Source organism: Xyrauchen texanus, chromosome 16, assembly GCF_025860055.1.
Source record: "Xyrauchen texanus isolate HMW12.3.18 chromosome 16, RBS_HiC_50CHRs, whole genome shotgun sequence".
Lineage (NCBI taxonomy): Eukaryota > Metazoa > Chordata > Actinopteri > Cypriniformes > Catostomidae > Xyrauchen > Xyrauchen texanus.
Window position 1 is genome coordinate 14,198,531 of NC_068291.1, and position 19,879 is coordinate 14,218,409.

The 19,879-nt window shown below is 38.5% G+C and overlaps 2 protein-coding genes across 3 annotated transcripts; one reads left to right on the plus strand and one right to left on the minus strand.

The window, feature by feature from the left end:
* Positions 1-8: 8 nt before the first annotated feature.
* On the minus strand, positions 9-9,691 carry LOC127656817 (rhotekin-2-like). The gene is given in 13 exon segments (XM_052145295.1): positions 9-481; positions 483-595; positions 1,277-1,384; positions 1,530-1,695; positions 2,096-2,227; positions 2,408-2,514; positions 3,695-3,789; positions 3,938-4,141; positions 4,238-4,355; positions 6,103-6,156; positions 6,263-6,315; positions 6,443-6,630; positions 9,539-9,691. Coding segments are annotated over 13 exon segments (1,935 nt in total). The 5' UTR covers positions 9,668-9,691; the 3' UTR covers positions 9-13.
* A 357-nt stretch (positions 9,692-10,048) lies between these two features.
* On the plus strand, positions 10,049-19,044 carry LOC127656823 (protein ZNF365-like). Of its 2 annotated transcripts, none has more exons than XM_052145302.1 (5): positions 10,049-10,379; positions 14,544-15,269; positions 15,781-15,952; positions 18,019-18,065; positions 18,903-19,044. In XM_052145302.1, the coding sequence occupies exons 2-5, from the start codon at positions 14,566-14,568 to the stop codon at positions 19,042-19,044; spliced, it is 1,065 nt and encodes a 354-aa protein (XP_052001262.1). In that variant the 5' UTR covers positions 10,049-10,379; positions 14,544-14,565. The 2 variants fall into 2 exon arrangements, with proteins under 2 accessions (XP_052001262.1, XP_052001263.1); XM_052145303.1 differs by having other exon boundaries at positions 15,781-15,841.
* Positions 19,045-19,879: the final 835 nt, after the last annotated feature.

Here is a 19,879-nt window from a genome sequence, read left to right on the forward strand (position 1 = left end):
ACACCTCATTCATTCACCAAGCTTTGGGGTTCATCTTATCTCTGAATGACATCCTCAGTTTGTTCCTGGGGGCCGGCACGGGTGCCTGAGGATCCTGACTGAATGCTTTCTCAGGATTTTCTGACTCATTCCTCTTTTTGGGAGTGTAAGGGTGCTGATGGTGTTCGATTTGTGCAAGAGGTGCGTTGTTACGAGAGGACGCATTGCTCTTCTGAAGCTGCTGAATGATGGCAGAGAATTTAGCATCCAGTGACGGGCGCCCTGTCCGAGGCCTCGCCCCCTTACAGTTCTCTTTCTCCTGATTAGATAAGACGCTGGTAGGTTGAACGAATGGTAATTTATCAGAAGGGGGTGGAGGGGCTCTCCTCTTCTTTTTGCTGCTCACGGGGGGGCTCGAAACAGACTGGTTGCTTTCTTTACCTGGTGACAGCACACTTTTTTGTACCACCATTGGTCGAGATCCTTCAAAAAGGGCTGCCCATTGAGGAGGCTGTCTGTCGCTCCTCATGGCCAATGAGAAAGCGCCCATCAGTTTCCTCAATCTTGTTGTGAATGATGTCAGTCAAGCTCTCAAATTTCCCAGGGGATCCAATGCCTGCATAGTACAATGAAAATGTTTGGCAGATTAGTTAAGTTTTTTAATAAGCAATTAATGTAATGCATAATAATAAGAACATACTTTAAAATTGCTAATATTTTACAAACTTTGCAAAATGACTTCTCATACCAGAATAAATCCGCTGAGTGCATTTTTTTAGTGTTGTTCTTAATCATTTGAAGTTACTTTTCCTGGAATAGTAATTCCCAGCGAATGAGTTTTAATAAATGTTTTATAGAGTGAATTATTCTAAACTAACAGAAAGCAAAAACATGCATCAAACGGTTTTAAATTGTAGAAACATGAAGCACTATACAATACATATTTAGCAAAACAATAAACTTAATCTTGAATATTATGTGCAATAGCATTTAGTGGAATGCAGGTTCTGATGGCCTTACATATTCATTTTCCTGTGGCTCAACTAGTACAGCATGGAGCAAGCAACTCCAAGGTCATAGGTTTGATTCCCAGAAGTCACACATGCTGATTAGATGTATAGCTTGAATGCAATGTAAGGGGCCGTTCACACTGAATGTGTTCTTGCACTTAAAATATCAGAATGAGGCAGCGCAACAAATGGAACAATGCAGGTGTCCCAAGATGCGTTTTCTTTTTTCTGGAAATCTGAAACGAGACCCGTATGCACGACATGCTGAAATAAAATGAATTACTTACTGAGATCATTATAAACAGAGCCAGCTTGCTTCATGCCAAAGAGTGGGGGTTTTCTTGGTGAAAGAACTTCAATTTCCATGAGCTTGTGGCACGTATGCTGCCACTGACCTAATGCATGGGTTAATATGAATAGCGTCAACACATCTAAACACAGAATTATTTACAAGTTACTTTTACAAACTGCACCATGTGTCTGCAAATTCAGTTAAATACAGATACACCGCTTTTTCTAATAGATGTCAGTTGAACTCACTTTGGTCATACATGTGCTGCCAGAGGGCATCCAACCACTCCTGCAAGACATCAGGTGTGTCAGCATTAAAGACATGACTAGCAGAGTCTCCTTTCCCAGGGTTTATCAGGCTCAGTCTAGACCCAGACCTCTGGTGGTCCTTATCTAGCGCACGGATACGGGTTTCCTCCACAAAGACACACAGAAAGGGATATATTTTCAAATCCTGAACTACATACCTTATTATGAAGACCACATTCTCAGTAATTGTGTATTAAAGGATATTGCTGAAAGACCAGGATGTCCTTTTTTAACTTATCATCTTGATGATAGAGAATCATTGGGAGAAGATAATTTTCTGATATCTGTTTTAGTACAGTGACTATTTTTGCAACTGCACTTGTGTCATCAAGGGGATTAGCTTTAATTGATTTCAAAAACTCAATTTAGCTTTCAAATCCATCTTCCATTTAGGAAAGAAAAAAAGCATTGTTACATCTTCCAAAAAAAAAATATTTTTATAAATACCAAGATTTCAAGTTTTCATTTAAATTGACTGTAGCAACTTTGGTCAAAGTATTTATTACCTTATTTATGGGGATAATGAGACTGGGCTCCACTTTAGCCTGAATCTCCTCAGGAGAGTAATAGCATGAAAGCCATCCAGCCTTTAGCACACAGTAAAGCTTACAGCAACGCTGCAAACCCCCAATGTTTTGCTAAACACACAGTAATCAAATATCAGTCTGATTACATGACAACACTACATAGTCAATTTACAAATGTTGATATGAATCCCTATAATAAAAGATTCGGCCTAGAAAAAGCACTGAATCAGTCCTCCATTACTGTGGTTGCCTTATTTTACACAGAACTGTAAATGTGAGTTTATGTCTTACCTGTTGGCTCAGGTAACCACTCATCATATCTTGAGTCATGCAGTCAGGCTGTGCCACCAGCTGACAGCACAGGTTTCCATAGAGCGGCAGCCATGATGATGCTTCCACTGAACAACCAATGGCAGAGGGTCAACCATAGAAGTACGGATCACTATGCTACATTGATTGATGATTATTTCACCCCATATTAACAATTCTGTCATGTACTCACACCCATGTAATTTCAAAACGGCATATTACTTTATTTCTTACGTGGAACCTATAGGAGAAACTTTGAATAAGTGGCCACTTTTCATATAACCCTAATCCTAACCCTTGAGCTCTAAAATGACACAATGATACAGTTGAAGTCAGATGTTTACATACACTTCGGTTGTAGTCATTAAAACTCATTTTTTAACCAGTCCACAGAATTCATATTAGCCAACATCAACTTTGTGCATGACAGTAATTTTTCCAACAAATCGTTAGACAGATTGTTTCACCTTTAATTGACTATATCACAATTCCAGTGGGTCAGAAGTTTACATACACCAAGTTAACTGTGCCAGCTTGGAAAATTCCAGAAAATGATGTCAAGACTTTAGACAATTAGCTTCAGATAGGAGGTGTACTGAATTGGAGTTGTACCTATGGATGTATTTTAAGGCCTAAAATCTGATAGAAAATTTGTGGGCAGAACTGAAAAAGCATGTATGAGCATGGAGGCCTACAACCTGATTCGGTTACACCAGTTCTCTCTTTAGGAATGGGACAAAATTCCAGTAACATATTGTGAGAAGCTTGTGGAAGGCTACCCAAAACGTTTGACCCAAGTTAAACTACTTAAAGGCAATTCTACCAAATACTAACAAAGTGTATGTAAACTTCTGACATTTCAGTAGTGATCCTAACGGACCTAAGACAGGGAATGTTTTCTACGATTAAATGTCTGAAAACGTTTTTAAGAGTTTAAATGTATTTGGCTAAGGTGTATGTAAACTTCTGACTTCAACTGCATGTTATATTATACCATATGTCAGTCCTTGTGACTTTTGAAGTACATACCATGTCATCTGGAGCTATAACATAGCTTTGTGTGAGGAATAGACAAAGTGTAAGTTGATATAGACTTAAATTTCAGCCCAGATCCATATTCACTTAAATTATATAGAAATGAGTGGCCAGTACATTGTTAAAAAATGTAGCTCTTCACAAAAGAAAGACATATGTGCTTGGAATGACATAATGCGTAGAATTTAAATTTTCGGGTGAAAAATGCCTTTAATGTGACATGATTGCCCTTACCGTTCTGCAGGATTATGAGAGAATGAGACTGGAAAGAGCCCTCCGCCTGCTCTAAACCCAATGTGGTGTATGCCAACAATGAGTAGCGTGCACCTCTACAAATGACATAATATACATTGGTAATTAGAGAACAAATCACATAAAACAGATTTCTGTAATATTGTTTAAAAATATATATTTCTCTACAACATGGACAATATTAATTTATCTGCAATGCTATTAAACATATTTGTCCTGGCATACTGTGGAATTGGGTTGGACTGGAGGAAACTGTCTGGGTCTCCTCCATCCAGAAGAGGGCAGAGTTTTCTGCTCGAAGATCTGCCAAAAGAGGAGCGGAACTTCCTGGCCAGTTTTTTTGGAGTGTTGACAAAGTTTGCCTCCTCCTCCTCTTGTCCACAGCTATACAGCTCCAATGTTAGTTCAAAGTCTGGCTTAGCCTCTGAGCTGTTCAAGATATTGAGAAAAATCTCTCAGACATGCAGCAATGCATTCATGCAGTTTTTACTTACTTTAAAATTTTAGGGAAAGCTGAATACTTACAAAAGACTGACACCCTCAAAACAAATATCAGTCATTGTCGGGTCCGCAATCACCATTTCGGTGTCAAAAATCTCAGAGCCAATCTTCATCAAACAGAAGACTGCCACCCTCTGCGCACCTATAGGATTCAAATATGCATGACATCAAATAAACAGCTATTTTTTAGTGTTTATTGCATTTTATGATAAAGTACTTTCTTATATCCCAGCTTAATATGCAGAGACATCTTTAAGTAAACCATTTATAGGCTGATTTCCCCAAAGTGTATCAAAACATTGGCCTGTTTGTCTGACATTGGGTCAACCATCTGTTTGTCCAATGGCAGACAGTGGGAATGTTATGGAAACCAGTTTGAAAACAATAAAAAGCCAGCATACTGTTATTCAACAGACTTTTCCCAGGTTTTCCAGAATCCCTAAACCAAGATCAGCATTTGTAATTGTAATTACTCGAATGGTTTTAAAGCTTCATCCACCAAACTTGATACAGATTAAGTCTGTGCAAAACTACCACTTTTCTTTATCGACTAGATGGTTGTTTGAACAACTAGTCAGTGTTAAGGATAAAAATAAATAATTAGGCTCCGTTATGTTCATATGACCCCAATCAGACACATTTCCGAGGGATATACGAACGCCAAGCACAGCACTGGTGACTATTTAAGCAGTGTCCAACAGAATCAGCTAAAGACTTTAATCTCTCAAAAGCACTTCACAAATACAAGAACATTACTCACGGCAGATGATTTAATATCAGAAAATGATCATCTTGAAATGTATTGTTGATGCAGTGCATTGCTATAACAGCAGCACATAAAAAGCATTAAAGAGACGAGACTTCATGCAGAGTTTTACTGTGCTGACTTTTATTCACTTTTAAGCACAGCATGCTATAATCAAGCAAATACGCTCACCAAGAAGTTGCATCTCAAATAATTTGATAATTCATTCTCCCTTTAAAACCACCACAACTATAAATATTATTGTTGGATGACTAATTGATTAGCTGACCACCATAGCATATCCTTAGTACAGACCTGCAGCCTGTTCTGACTCGGGTTGCTATGACTTTTCTAACTGATCGCACCTACAGTTTTTATGTAACAGATGATCAAAAATCCAAACAATCCTATTCACCTTATTAAGCCCCGCCCCTTTTCCATGCTCCACTCTTCTCCATTTTGTCATACAACTTCCTGGTTGCATTAAAGCTAATGTGAAGAGTAGATCAAAATGGTTTACGTGTGGGAGCACAGAAAGTATTTTAAAATAGAAAAAAATATATATTAAATTGGACCTGGCAGATCACATTCAGACAGCTATGACACACTGCACTTTTTAACGATACAAGCATTTAATTGTTATACGTGTAATTTTGCTTAAATTGTTGGTTTCAACTTGTTAATAATGTGTGTTAAAATGTGTTGTTGACAAGAAATTTCCAACAGTGACATTCTTAAATTAACGTCACTTTCTATGACTTAAAACCTGTTAAACGTGGACTTCAATTAAAATAAACAGAATTTTAGCTATTATGCATTTCATGTTTTAAGCAGTACTTTCAAACATCAGGTGCGTCTCAATCAGCTCCATATGTTGTGAATCAGTATATCATGAACACAAATTCAGGCACTGGCAAGGGCACTTATCCACTGAGCATTGGGACACTTATGGAATACCAACAATGGTCCTGTTTTTTTTTTTTACAGTGCATCTTTTCAATGCACTAGAACAATTTTGCCATTGGGCCAGCCCAGAAATGGCCGACTCTATGACCAGGCTCTGACTACTGAACTAGGGAGCTGATTAAGACGCTCCCATCCAATAAAGAGAAGGCATGATAAAGTGTTTTAAATTTTCACTCACTCCCTTTGCTGTTGAAATGTTCTGAATCTTTCCAAAATAATGGAATTCGCAGGCCTGGATAAGCAAAAGAAAGGGTAAAAGATGACTAGATCCGAATTGAAATAAGTAAACATGACTGACATGAAGGAAAAAAGTTCTAAAATGACTTCAGATTACTCACCAGATATGGCAACCTTCCCCTTACAAGGGATTTGATTCTTAGAGTTTGACGGCCTGCAAGAACAAGTAAAACATAAAAATATGCAAGTCTCCTGTATGTCTAATAACATTTTACATTAAGATGAAATAATTTTCCACAAAATATTCGCTGTACAAGGAACAGATGCACCAGCTTTCTAACCTTCTGGTGTCCTGGTGCTCTTTCCTCTTCTGTGCCTCACTCATATAGGCTTTAATTCGGGCATTGCAGGTTAACAAACTCCTAGATGCGTCTAACACCTGCTCTTTCTTAGTGCTGGCAACTAGAAGCTTGTAAGCCCCTTCTCTCATTCGCATCTCAAAGTCCAGCTTTTCCTTAATGTCACAGTCCTATGGGGGGATAGAAAATAAACAAGCATTATAGACAGAGGGTTCAGACCGGCGGGAGAGTGATGTACTAGGAGAGAGCGCGACTACACGATATAATCCGATTCTACTCTACTCAATACAACAGTTAGTTCCAGTCCTCGGATCTGAATGGACGAGCGGCGTTCACTGGGACACTTTGTTTGTATCACTACACATCTCCGTGCTCGTGGCTTTCCAGACAGTGGTTTGGATTTTGATTCATTGTAAATTTTTATTTCAATGACTGAATCATTCAGTGACCACTTCTGGGGATTACATATCTACTCCAGTAGATGGCGTCTTTTAGGAGTAGTCTTTCAATCATCGACTCAACTGATTAGTTAAAAAAACACACCAAAACAAAGGGAATGAGAACGATTTGTTCAAGAAACAGTGACTCAGTCATAGGAGTATGAGTGCAGTGCAGAGCAAGTTGTGTTTGATGGATTCTTCTGGAACTATTTTCGATGGCGGAGAAGAAATGCTCAAACAAACTAGCCATTTTTTGTTTTAAAGGAGTAGTTCACCCAAAAATTATAATTTACTCACCCTCAGGCCATCCAATATGTATATGACCATCTTTCTTCATCAGAACAGGATTTAAGATTTTTAGGTTTTTTGTTTAATCCAATGCAAGTGAATGGACACCAATCGCTTCCTGTAAACACTGAATGCCTCACATCAATGTTGTGTGACGTCACCACGTTGGCGCGTTCACGCGAGAATTCAGAAGTTTTGCTGTTTACCATAGAGGAACGTACTTCACGAGAGGGTTAGGTCAATTCAAACAGCTACAGAGAGCTGGCAGAAGCGCTGTTTTAAAGTTAAAGACGTTTGAATTAGCGATTTTTACCCCACACAAATGTATCTATTAACATCAGAAGACATTACTTAATCGACTAGAGTCGAGTGGATTACTTTGATGCTGACTAAGTGTGCCTTTTGGACTGTAAAAAATTGGTGTCCATTAACTTGCATTAGATGAAACTAAAAACCTGGGATACTTTCCTAAAAATCTTAAATCCTGTTCTGATGAAGAAAGAAGGTCAGATACATCTTGGATGGCATGAGGGCGAGTAAATTATAAGCAAATTTTCATTTTTGGATGAACTATTCCTTAAATTCTTTTCAGTATTATTTTGTTTGTTGAACTGTTGTATAATAGCAATATCACACTTAAAATCATGCTGTTGTTCAATTTGTGATTACCTGTGGCCTCCTGCCTATGACTGAATCACAGACATGCCGATAAATGGTACATCAGCACTCCGGCTCATGTGATATTGCTAAACCCTTATATTGTGTTCTGGTCAAAACTGACTGATTAAATTTTTTCCTGTAAACTGTATTTCATCCAGTAGGAATAACATTGCATGACTTTGTTCACACAGAGCATCTGAACAAAAAAAAAATGTATAGATATTTTTCATAATTTTATTAGCTTTATTTCATTTTATTACACTTGTAGTGTTCCTGGTCTAAGTGACCGCCATAGGAAATTAATGGATTAGACAACAAAATACAGAACTATTAAGTGTTCATGTGCACCCCAATACTTTAGATGAGCGCATATGCAGATTTGCACGCGCACACACACAAACACAACATGTGTTGAGTGTCTTTTTGTGCATCACCTTTCCATGTACACCCTTTGAGAAATATTTCAAGATCTACTTATTATATTATGTTGTGTTTGGGCTTGTTTGAATCAGGAAAGTCTGCTCTAAGTTACGATATGTCATTGTCTATGTTATTTGTATGTTTCAGGAAGTAATAAGGAAAAGTAAAGATGCTTTTTTGAATCCAGGGCATGATGAGTGTCTCCAGCCAGGTCCCCTAAGCAACCAATTGGCCCGGTTGCTAGGGTGGGTAGAGTCACGTTGGGTAAAACTCCTTTTGGTCGCTATAATTTGGATTGCTCTCAGTGGGGCGCGTGCTAAACAAGCCACGTGTTAAGATGCACGAATTGATGGTCTCAGACGTGGAGGCAACTGAGATTCGTCCTCCGCCACCCGGATTGAGTCGAGAGAAAGAAAAACATTGGTAGGATGGGATCAGCTATATGCATTGTAATGTCCAGCTTTAAAATGACACATATTTTGTTCAGATCAAGCAATTGGTAATTAATTTATTATGTGAGATATATATAGTTAGTTTTATATAGTTTTATTTAGTTATATATAGTTTGTTTTCTTCAGGGAACTAGCCCGGTATGAGCTCAGTTCAATGAATCCTATCAATAAAATATATATTCTTAAAAGAAGTACAAAACCTGTCATCTTACTAAAAAGTACAAGTTGACAAAAAGGTCTAATGCAACATCTTGGGATAATATATACAATATGGGAGATTTATGAACAATCTTTGTGGGTCGGTCATTTATGACGGCGAACACAAAAGGTGTTAGCACAAACGCACACAACACCTGAGACAGGTGCTTGCTGATTTAGGGGGAGATATGGGCTCCACTGGGGAATGATGCACTGAAGTAACGTCAACATAACTAGATCACATGGTTTGAACAATGCTCCGAGGTCAGACAATAAAGGCACAGGGTGCAACGAGGAAACAAAACAACCTAAACATTCAAGAAAGTAATCCTGTTTTTAGTGATGTTTCAGAAATCAATCAATGTTTGTTTTCATTGTATTATTAGTTTTTACTTGTACCAAATAAAAGAGGATGAACAATGGTAATTCACTCCTAGTATTAGTAATTGACTTTGTGCCCTCGCTTAGCGATTTTAACGTATTAATTATTTGTTGGAGTCTATTGGGGCAGTGTAAATAAGCTTTTAGAGGCATCAAAAAAACAAAACTATTAAGATTAAAGGGTCTTAAACGCGGTCGGTTCATTATGCTTTTTGCTCATTTCGGCACCACAGACTCACCTCGTTTGGAAAAAACAAGCTTTCTCTGATTTTCTTTCTTTTTATTTCCATGGCGAGAGAGGAACACGAAGATACTGTAGATCTAGTGCTTATATTGCGTTTATTTTGAATATCCCGCGATGGCTCCATACTGGCCTCTTCACCGAGTCAAGCCCCGTTTAGATCAACAAACCAACGGATTACACAAGCGAGAATCCGCCAATCATGTTCTTACAAAGCGCTCCAACGCATACGCAACAGCGGGACTGTACCATTTTCAAATTCAGAAAGGTCAGAACGGAGATACAGCTTAATGCGTGTGCTAAATAAGTTGAATTACGTAGTACGTATTTCGTAATATAAATACATATTTCTGTATAAAATAAAACGTTTAACTAGTTTATGAAACTGTTCATAGAGTTTTTGTTGTGTTAATACTGTGTGGGGTTTTTTGTTAACCCCCCGTCTGTCTTCAAATAGGTCAAACGTATCGTCTGCGGCACTGCATTCTAATGAATCCCCAATGTTTTCATCAAATCTGTTCAGTGGTTACTGAATCATTTTAGATCGATTGTAATTTAACACATGAATTTATGACATCTTGCAAGCCTTTTACATACGAATATTGCATTCAGCCTCCCTTAAAAAGAAATCAATGTCACCTCTCGCTGCTGTCAGGCTATTCCTGACAACGAGATGACTTCATACATCTAGATATATTTGTACTGTATCTGAAGCCAATAGGGTTCGGGAAAAAATATCAAGCAACAGATAATCCGAACGATCAAGAGTTTGATCAAAGGTTACAATACAAAATCCCAGCAGCACGCGCCAACATTGACACTGGACCTCGTCCATTAAGGTACACTTGCATGCCTGCTGTCATATGTTATAGATTATGGAAAATGTCAGCTCACTACCTGTCTGATTTCAGACTCTGCCTGGTTGCATAAGTAGATCGCACACATACATCTTGCAGTGTGACAGATTTATACAAGTATGGAACATGGGTTATTAAAATGTGACAAATTAATTTAAACATAGGTGATCAAAAATATTACAATCACAATGTAATTAATCTGCAGTTGCTACCACATCCATTCACTTGATTTGCAGAAGCTGTAACATTAACCTGTTTAACGCTAAAAAGAAGAGAGAGCATTTAATTGCATTATTAATCGATGGAAACTGTAATCAGTATAGTCTTTTTACAGTTGTTTGTTACCAAGCAATTATCATGGTAATGTGAAACGCTTGTACTGTCATTGTTTCCCTTAATTTACAGCCCATTCTGCTAGAAATATTCATTTTAAAGATATGATCCAGGCAAGTCATTATGACAATTTTGTTGGTAATTCTTTGTCTGTCACTCACATTCTATCATAGGCCTTGTGAACAGCTCACTTGAGTAAAATTGAAACATCTGTTACAGAAGAGAGGGATTCAGGTTGAGTGGCTGATGAATAACATCAAATTATACCATCATTACATTGTATTATATACACATATGTAGTTGATATGACATAAATCCACTTATATTTTCTTAATTCAGCTGGACAGCAAAGAACACAGATAATGTATTCAAAATGTGTTTTCATTTTTTTAGCAATGCATTTGAGGAACAATGTTGATAGAAGCAATGTTACATTTGAAGTCAGAAGTTTACATACACCTTAGCCAAATACATTTAAACTCATTTAAAAAATTTCTGATATTTAGTCGTAGAAAACATTGCCTGTCTTAGGTCAGTTAGGATCACTACTGAAATGTCAGAAGTCTACATACACTTTGTTAGTATTTGGTAGAATTGTTTAACTTGGGTCAAACGTTTTGGGAAGCCTTCCACAAGTTTCTCACAATAAGTTGCAGGAATTTTGTCCCATTCGTCCAGACAGAACTGGTGTAACTGATTCAGGTTTGTAGGCCTCCTTTCTCGCACATGCTTTTTCAATTCTGCACACAAAATTGGATTGAGGTCAGGGCTTTGTGATGGCCACTCCAATACCTTGACTTTATTGTCCTTATGCCATTTTGCCACAACTTTGGAGGTATGATTTGTGTCATTGTCCATTTGGAAGATCCATTAGCGAAAAAACTAGCTGAGTTTTAACTTCCTGTCTGATGTCTTTAGATGTTGCTTCAATATATCCACATATTTTTTTCTTTCCTCATGATGCCATCTATTTTGTGAAGTACAACAGTCCCTCCTGCAGCAAAGCACCCCCACAACATGATGCTGCCACAACCATTCTTCACGGTTGGGATGGTGTTCTTCGGCTTGCAAGCCTCACCCTTTTTAAATAACAATGGACACTATGGCCAAACAGTAATTTTTTTGTTTAATCAGACCAGATGATATTTCTTCTTAATGTGTTTGTAAATTGTAGTCTGGCTTTTTTATGGATGTTTTGGAGCAGTGGCTTCTTCCTTGCTGAGTAGCCTTTCAGGTTATGTTGATATAGGACTTGTTTTACTGTGGATATAGATACTTGTCTACCCGTTTCCTCCAGCATCTTCACAAGGTGCTTTGCTGTTGTTCTGGGATTGATTTGCACTTTTGATTACGGCCCACATTCATTGTAGTTTTGTTTCAACAACCTTATGCAATGTCACAACATTTATTTTCATCCAGAGTTGCATTCTTTTTTGGCCGAGATCTTGTATAAATGACGGGAGAGTCGAACCACTCTGATAAGTCTTCTCCATCACATCCCATAGACTTTCAATGGATTTAAGTCAGGACTCTGTGGTCGCCAATTCATGCGTGAAAATGATTTCTCGTGCTCCCTGAACCACTCTTTCATCATTTGAGCCTGATGAATCTTAGCATTGTTGTCCTGGAAATTGCCTGTGCCGTCAAGGAAGAAAAAATCATTCAGTACATTCAGGCAGTCAGCTGAATTCATTTTATTGCTGCATAACGTTGCTGAGCCTAGACCTGACCAATTGTAGCAACCCCAGATCATAACACTGCCTTCAGAGGTGTGTACATTGGGCACTATGCATGAAGGGTGCATCACTTCATGCACTTCCCTTCTTACCCTGATAGGCGCATCGCTTTGGAATAGGGTAAATCTGGAGTCGTAAGACCACATTACCTTTTTCCATTGCGCCACAGTCCGATCTTTAAGCTCCCTAGCAAATTTAAGTCATTTTTACGATTAACCTCACTAACGAATGGCTTTCTTGTGGCCACACAGCTGTTTAGTCCTAATCTGTAAGATCTCGTTGCATTGTGCATGTGGAAATGCTCTTACTTTCATTATTAAACAACCGTGAGTTTTTATTTTACGATGTGACTTCAAGCATTTTAGTGATCTCTGATCACAATCATTCAAGATTTTTTTCTGACCACATTTCTTCAGCGAAACTGATGGTTCACCAATATCCTACGAGGTTTTAATAATGCATTGGACCGTTCTTAACACAATTACAGTGAAATCAGCAATCTACTTGCTTTGCTTGTTGCAGGCCAATAATGTGACCCTTCTGAAACACAGTAACATCTTTTCCATGACCACGGGATACGTCTTATGACATGGTTGTTTAAGAAATGAGAAGCTACACACTGCAACAGTTAGGGTTAAAATAATTGTTGCCAGCTGAAACATATTAATCATTGCAATAATCTAAGTATCTGCTAAATTAAATCCAAACTGCAACTTTCTTTTGGGCAGGCAGTATATATACAGTATATACACTTACTGAGCACTTTATTAGGAACACCATACTAAAACTGGTTAGTGCCTCCCTTTGCTCTCAAAACAGCCTTAATTCTTCATGGCATGGATTTCAAAAGATGTTGGAAATATTACTTTGAGATTCTGGCCATTTTGATTTGCTATTTCTGCAGATTTATCAGCTGCAAATTCTTGCTGTGGAAGAACAGTGAACTCACTGTCATGTTCATGAAACCAGTTTGAGATGACTTTTGCTTTGTGACATGGTGCATTGTCATGCTGGAATGTAGCCATTAGAAGATGGGTAAATTGTGGCCATGATGGGATGCACATGTTCAGCAGAAATACTCAAACAGGCTGTGGCATTCAAGTGATGATTGATTGGTATTAACGGGACCAAAGTGTGCCAAAAAAACATTCCCCACACCATTACACCACTCCCACCAGCCTGGGCTGCGTTTCCCAAAAACAATGTAAGCCTAGATAGTAGAAACCATTGGCACCAATGGCCTCTACAATTAACTTAAGCTTACAATGCATTTGGAAACACAGCCCTAGACTGTTGACACAAGGCAGGTTGGGTCCATGTATTCAGGCTGTTGGCGCCAAATTCTGACCCTACCATCTGTGTGCCTTAGCAGAAATCGAGATTCATCAGACTAGGCAATGTTTTTCCAGTCTTCAACTGTCTAGTTTTGGTTAGCCTGTGCCCACTGCAGCCTCAGCTTTCTGTTCTTGGCTGACAGGATTGGAACCCAGCGTGGTCTTCTGCTGTTGTAGCCCATCAGTCTCAAGGTTCAATGAGTTGTGCATTCTGAGATGCTATTCTGCTCACTACAATTGTACATTTGTACATAACCGAGTGGTTATCTGAGTTACCATAGCCTTTCTGTCAGCTCAAACCAGTCTGGCCATTCTCCATTGACCTCTCTCATCAACAAGTATATAATTCTACTTTTACAGAAACTTGCATTAGTGATTTTGTTTCCTCACTCAAGTTTAAGTTCTGTCATTGGGGTCTATAATACCTGCAAAAAGCTATCTGTTAACATTCCCATTCTTGTCAATGGTAGTTGCTCGGCTGGTGCATAACCCCCTGGAAATACGCAATTTGAAATCTGAAATATTTGCTCATGGGACAACAGAAATTCTAGAGCCAGTCATCTAAGCCGTAAATGCCACCTGACTAATAAGTCTGTCGCCGCTTGAAAATGATTTAGAAGCAGATGGTGTAGTTAAAGTTTCTACCAGCAGGGGCAAACTAAACCATGCTAACCAGCTAAACCTTCACTTCTTGGTTTTTTGTGGAAAATTCTGAAGAACTAAATTTGTTTTGTGGTTGTTAGGTTATCAGCAGAATAACCTGTCATGCTGCAGAAAGTGTGCACACGCAACACAAAGTTGTCTGTGAAGAATGGTCAGGTGTGTGGAGCCGGGGGCCCTCCAGAGTATCCATTACACTGCCCACAATGTGGAGAGCATGAACGTTTTCAGACTGTAGCCACTCTCAGAGCTCACCTTGAGTACAGCCACCCATACCACACTAACCATGACATCAGCCTCCTGTACAAAAGAGATCACTGTAATATGGACCACATGGAAGGCTCCAGTTCTGACATACATAAAGTATGTTATGCTGGCACAAATACTAGCTCAAACTCAAATGGGAGTGGAGAGCACAAGCTCATGTTCAACGCCGACCCGATTCCAGAATTGTGCCTTGAGCCAAAGCTGACATCCCCGGAGAGGAGCATCAGTGGTGGAGCAGCATCAACTGGTGTGGGGTCCCTTTCGGCTCCAGTGGTGTCCGTGAAAAAGAGACTAGATGGGATGATGAGGACAGCCAATCACAGTATGGAACAATGTCTTCAGCGGCTCAGCTCAGAGTTGGCTCAGACTGACACGGCCATACTGTGTGAGCGCGCTCACTCGCATCACCTGGCCCAGGAAAAAAAGGAAGTGCTGAAGCGAGAACGGGCGCTCAGCAGACAGGTAGACACCGCAGTCATGGTGATCGCCACACTGAGGCAACAGCTCAGCATCTCGGAACATGAACTGGAGAGGAGGGAACAGTGAGTGAAGGCTTTAAATAGAATTGAATCTTTATTCTTGAATCTTTAATTGAATATTACAAACTGGTGTGTTGCGACCCAAATATGGTTTGGACATCTGTTTTGATAGGACACAGCAGGAAAAAAACAGTTAAATGTAAATGTTAAATGCAAATATTGCATATATTATTCAAAACTTAAAAAATAAATAAATAAATAAAAAATTGGCGTTGACATCTGATTGGCCTCAGGAGGTTGAATGTTTTGTCTACTAAAATAGGTGTATGCTTTCTGAATGTCTAAACTGCTTGTACTAGTGGCCAAAGCTAGAACTACAGTTGTGAGCAAGTGTAAGAACCTACTTGTTTGAATGGATATGACAGGAAACTGGTCTTATTTTTGGAATCATAGTAATTACATGAATAATCTCTTTACCCAAACTAAAAATTTGAGAATCCCTGCTCTAGACTGTTGATGTATGGATGTTTAATTTTCAAAAAGCCATTCTTTAGTAACCTTCATCTGTTTGCAGGGAAGTCATTACCATTCAGAAATTTCTGGAAGCAGCAGCTCAGCATGAGTTATGTGGGAAGGTGCGTTTGCGACGGTTCATTGAGGGCCTCCTGCGGCGGATTTCACTGGCCGAGAGACTACTGGAATATTATCAGAGCGTCCCACACAGGCATTGTTGCACAGCTCACCCTGTATGTCACCAAAACACTCATTAACATACCACGTGGGCTGTGTAGCCATATACAGCCCAGTTTTATTTCCTCTTAGAATATACGAAATAAAAATATATTTCCATAGATAATGAATATGCTAGGGATCGATGTTTTTTACACATCAATAATCTGAAGATTTTCCCGATGATTATCGCTATATATCTGGATTTGTTTTTTCAGATATAAATAGGGTTACCCGTTGCACAATAGTCTTTGTCTTTTCAAACATGTTTCTCAACACAACTTTGGTAAAGTGGGGCAGGGTAAATTAAAGGGGGTCACACATTGGACATGTCTGGCAGACCACATGGCGCATTTGAATTAATTTCTACGATGGTATGCACACACCTCCAATGCTCAGCGTCAAAATTCTGCAGCGCAACGGAGCACGGCTTGCACAGTTGTCCATGTTGTAAATTCAACCCAAATCATTATCAAAGGACATTATATTATTTACTCTTGTCATCACTGGATGATATATTGTATATATATCTATATGTATAGATATATATAGATATAATGAGCCTACACAATGTATTGTCAGTTACAAACTGTCATTTTGTGGTTTGACAGCTTGAATGAAAGATTCTATTCTATTCTATGCAACATACAGAGAAATCACATAATAAATGTCACCATTTCTAATTGTTCGGTTTGCACAGTTACACCAGTTTCATACACTAACCTGCAAACTCATCACTTTTAATTTGTTCATTCTTGAAGAAGTACAAAAACCTTCGTAACTTTGGACTTCCATCTGCTGCGCTGCATCAGCTCATCCTGTGTGTGTCAAGGACATCTAAAATAGTGGCTTGGTCCGAAACCAAAGGTAGCTACCGTGTTGCCTCGCTGACTTATCAGACTGCCTCACTGGCTTAACAGACAGCGTTTGTTTAAAAAGGTACCTCTGAAAACTGGTTTCAGATGGGCTTTCTAGACAGCGATACGTCACATCATTGCTAGGATACCAGCATTCATTCAGTCCAACCGAACCTCTCTAAGGTCTAATAATCTAGAAAAAAATCAAGTAGTTTTGGCGATGACCAAGTGTATTTTTAATAATATCCAAATTGGCCCGGTTGCTAGGGAGGGTAGAGTCACATGTGGTAACCTTCTTGTGGTTGCGATTAGTGTTTTTTTTAAAATAACTACAATGCTACTTTCTCACTAGAAATGGAATCAATGTTCTATACACAAACTGGCTATCAACTGCCTCTTCGGCCACAATTTTTTTTCTATAGTTTAACTGCTGTGGATCCGCACACACTGGATTGTGAGATTTGGTAGGCAGTGAAGGATACATCTATTCTGCCTTCCCAATTCGATCAGATGAATGTATCTCAGTAGACAGGATGTGACGAGAGCACTGGATTCGGACTTGCTTTGGTCCCTTCCTACCTCCTTATACAGCCTCTGGAGGCAGCATTTTCCTGGTTTAGGATGCAGCCACGGTGTGTGCAATACCTGTGCTTTTCCTACCTGCAACAATAAATGTTACATCACCCCCTTGTGGTCTCCTAACGCTATTACGCCAGACTGTTAAACAAAAGGCCAACTAAGTGAATTGGAATGCACGTAAATTAAGCTTTTAATTTAAATGTAGGCTAATTTTAATATATTGATGACAAAAATATATCCATAAATTAATGTGCTGATCAATAATCGATTTATTGATATTTTATGACATCCCTCATAAAGAATCATCAGACTTGGCCCATGTTAAGTATTTTTTAGGATTTCTATGACTAAAGGTGCACTCAGTAATGTTTTGTTTGTTTCACTGGCCGATATGGCAGTTGTCTTGCACTTATACTGACACCTAGGGGCATGGAGGCAGCATCCCACAAAAAAGCAGAAGTATTCAGTTATTTATGTCATTGTAAAAATGCACTATTCACTATATGTGAGCGAAAGTGTCCAAGATAAAGTAAGTAGTATTCAGCTGGTCATGTGAAAATGTTAAAGTGCACCTTTAACTTTTAGAATTTTTAAGAAATATGTCAGACATGTGCATGTTTTCTATAACTTTATTATCATTATTCTAGGTGCCCATCTCACCTGAGCTTGGTCCGCAGAGAATAACCCAAAGCAGGTATTACAGCATTGGTTTTATTGTAAGAGGAAAAATCATGTCAAGCCAATATTAATTAATTTAGCTTTCAGCTGTTCATGCAGCATTTTAACTTCTTGCTTTCTGTACTCTGACAAATGTCATGTCCTCACTTGATTCAGGACACTTGATTCAGTGTCCTGTAACAGACAGGTTGTCCACTGTTGCTAATTCATGCGATTTTATCAAAACAGTGGAATATCATGTTGCCCCTTTCCATAAGGAATGATTGTCCTATTGTGTGACCTTCTCTTCCTTTATTCTGTTTTAAAGGGACAGTTCACCCAAAAATGAAAATTCTTTCATAATTTACTCACCCTAATTGCCATCCTAGATGTGTATGTCTTTCTTACTTGTGCTGAACACAAATATTTTTAGAAAAATATCTCAGCTCTGTAGGTCCATACAATGAAAGTAAATGGTGACCAGAACTTGGAAGGTCCAAAAAGCGCATAAAGGAAGCATAAAAGTAATCCATGCAACTCCAGTGGTTTAATCCATTTCTTCAGAAGCAATATGAAAGGTGTGAGTGAAAAAGTCCTTTTTTACTATACATTTTCCTTCCTGCCCAGTAGGTGGCAATATATGCACAGAGAATGCAAATCACCAATAACAAAAGAAGAAGAGAAAGTGGAGATTTATAGTAAAAAATGACTTTTTGAGTGAACTATCCCTTTAATGTGTGTGTGTGTGTGTGTGTGTGTGTGTGTCTGTGTGTGTGTGTGTGGAAATGAAATGTGCTGAATATTGGTGTATGTGTGGTGGATGTTGGAGAATATCTTTTGTCTCTCATCTTATTTTGCTGATATTTGGCAACAGGTCTTCAGGAGAGTATTTTGAGCAAGATGAGAAGCAGCAGCTACATGGTCAGTCTGGATGGGGACTATCCAAAGCAACTGGGAGCAGACTGGGTTATGAGAGCTGGCACCAGTGGAGGAGGTCAGATGGGTATGAGGTTTAGGGACAGAGAACATAGCAATGAATGTAAATGCAAATACAATTGATTCAATTAATATATTCAATATATTAAGAAATATAATTAATATATTTAGTATATTAACAAATATAAGTAAATATAATTAAAAGAAAAAAAACTTCACCAGTGTCAGCAAGAATCAGTTTTGTTTTTAGACACATATACAGCGATGTTTAACATCAGATGGCAAATTAGTACTTTGATACTTATTTGATTATGGAACATGATTATACTCCATCTGTTAAGTATATTAAAAAACAGTTTACCATAAAAAGAAAATTCTGTCATTATTTACCCTCCACGAATATGTCCTTCCAAACCTATATAATCTTTTTTCTTCCATGGAACATAAAAGAAGTCATTGCAGAATGTCCAAGCTGCTCTTTTCCATACAATGAAAGTGAATGGTTACCACAGCTGTCAAGCTAGATTACTTTTATGATGCTTTAGGGGCTTTTTTGTTCGTTTTGGAACTTGAAACCCTGGTCCCTATCCACTTTCATTGTATGTAAAAGGATGCCTCAGATATTCTGCTAAATTTCTGCTTTGGTGTTTCTAAGAAGAAAGAAATTTGTACAGGTTCGGAATGACTTGAGGGTAAGGAAATGATGACAGAATCTTTTAGGGTGAACTATTCCTTTAATGATAAAATGACACATTGGCTGTAGTGTGGACACATGGTGAAACAGCTCTCTTATTCGAGTAGATATAGTTTCTGTATTGCTATGGGTTGGTTACACAAAGAGGATCTGTTACCTAGTAAGAAATGTTATGTGCTTGATTTCTAAAAAAATACTACTGTTCAGGACAATGAATGAAG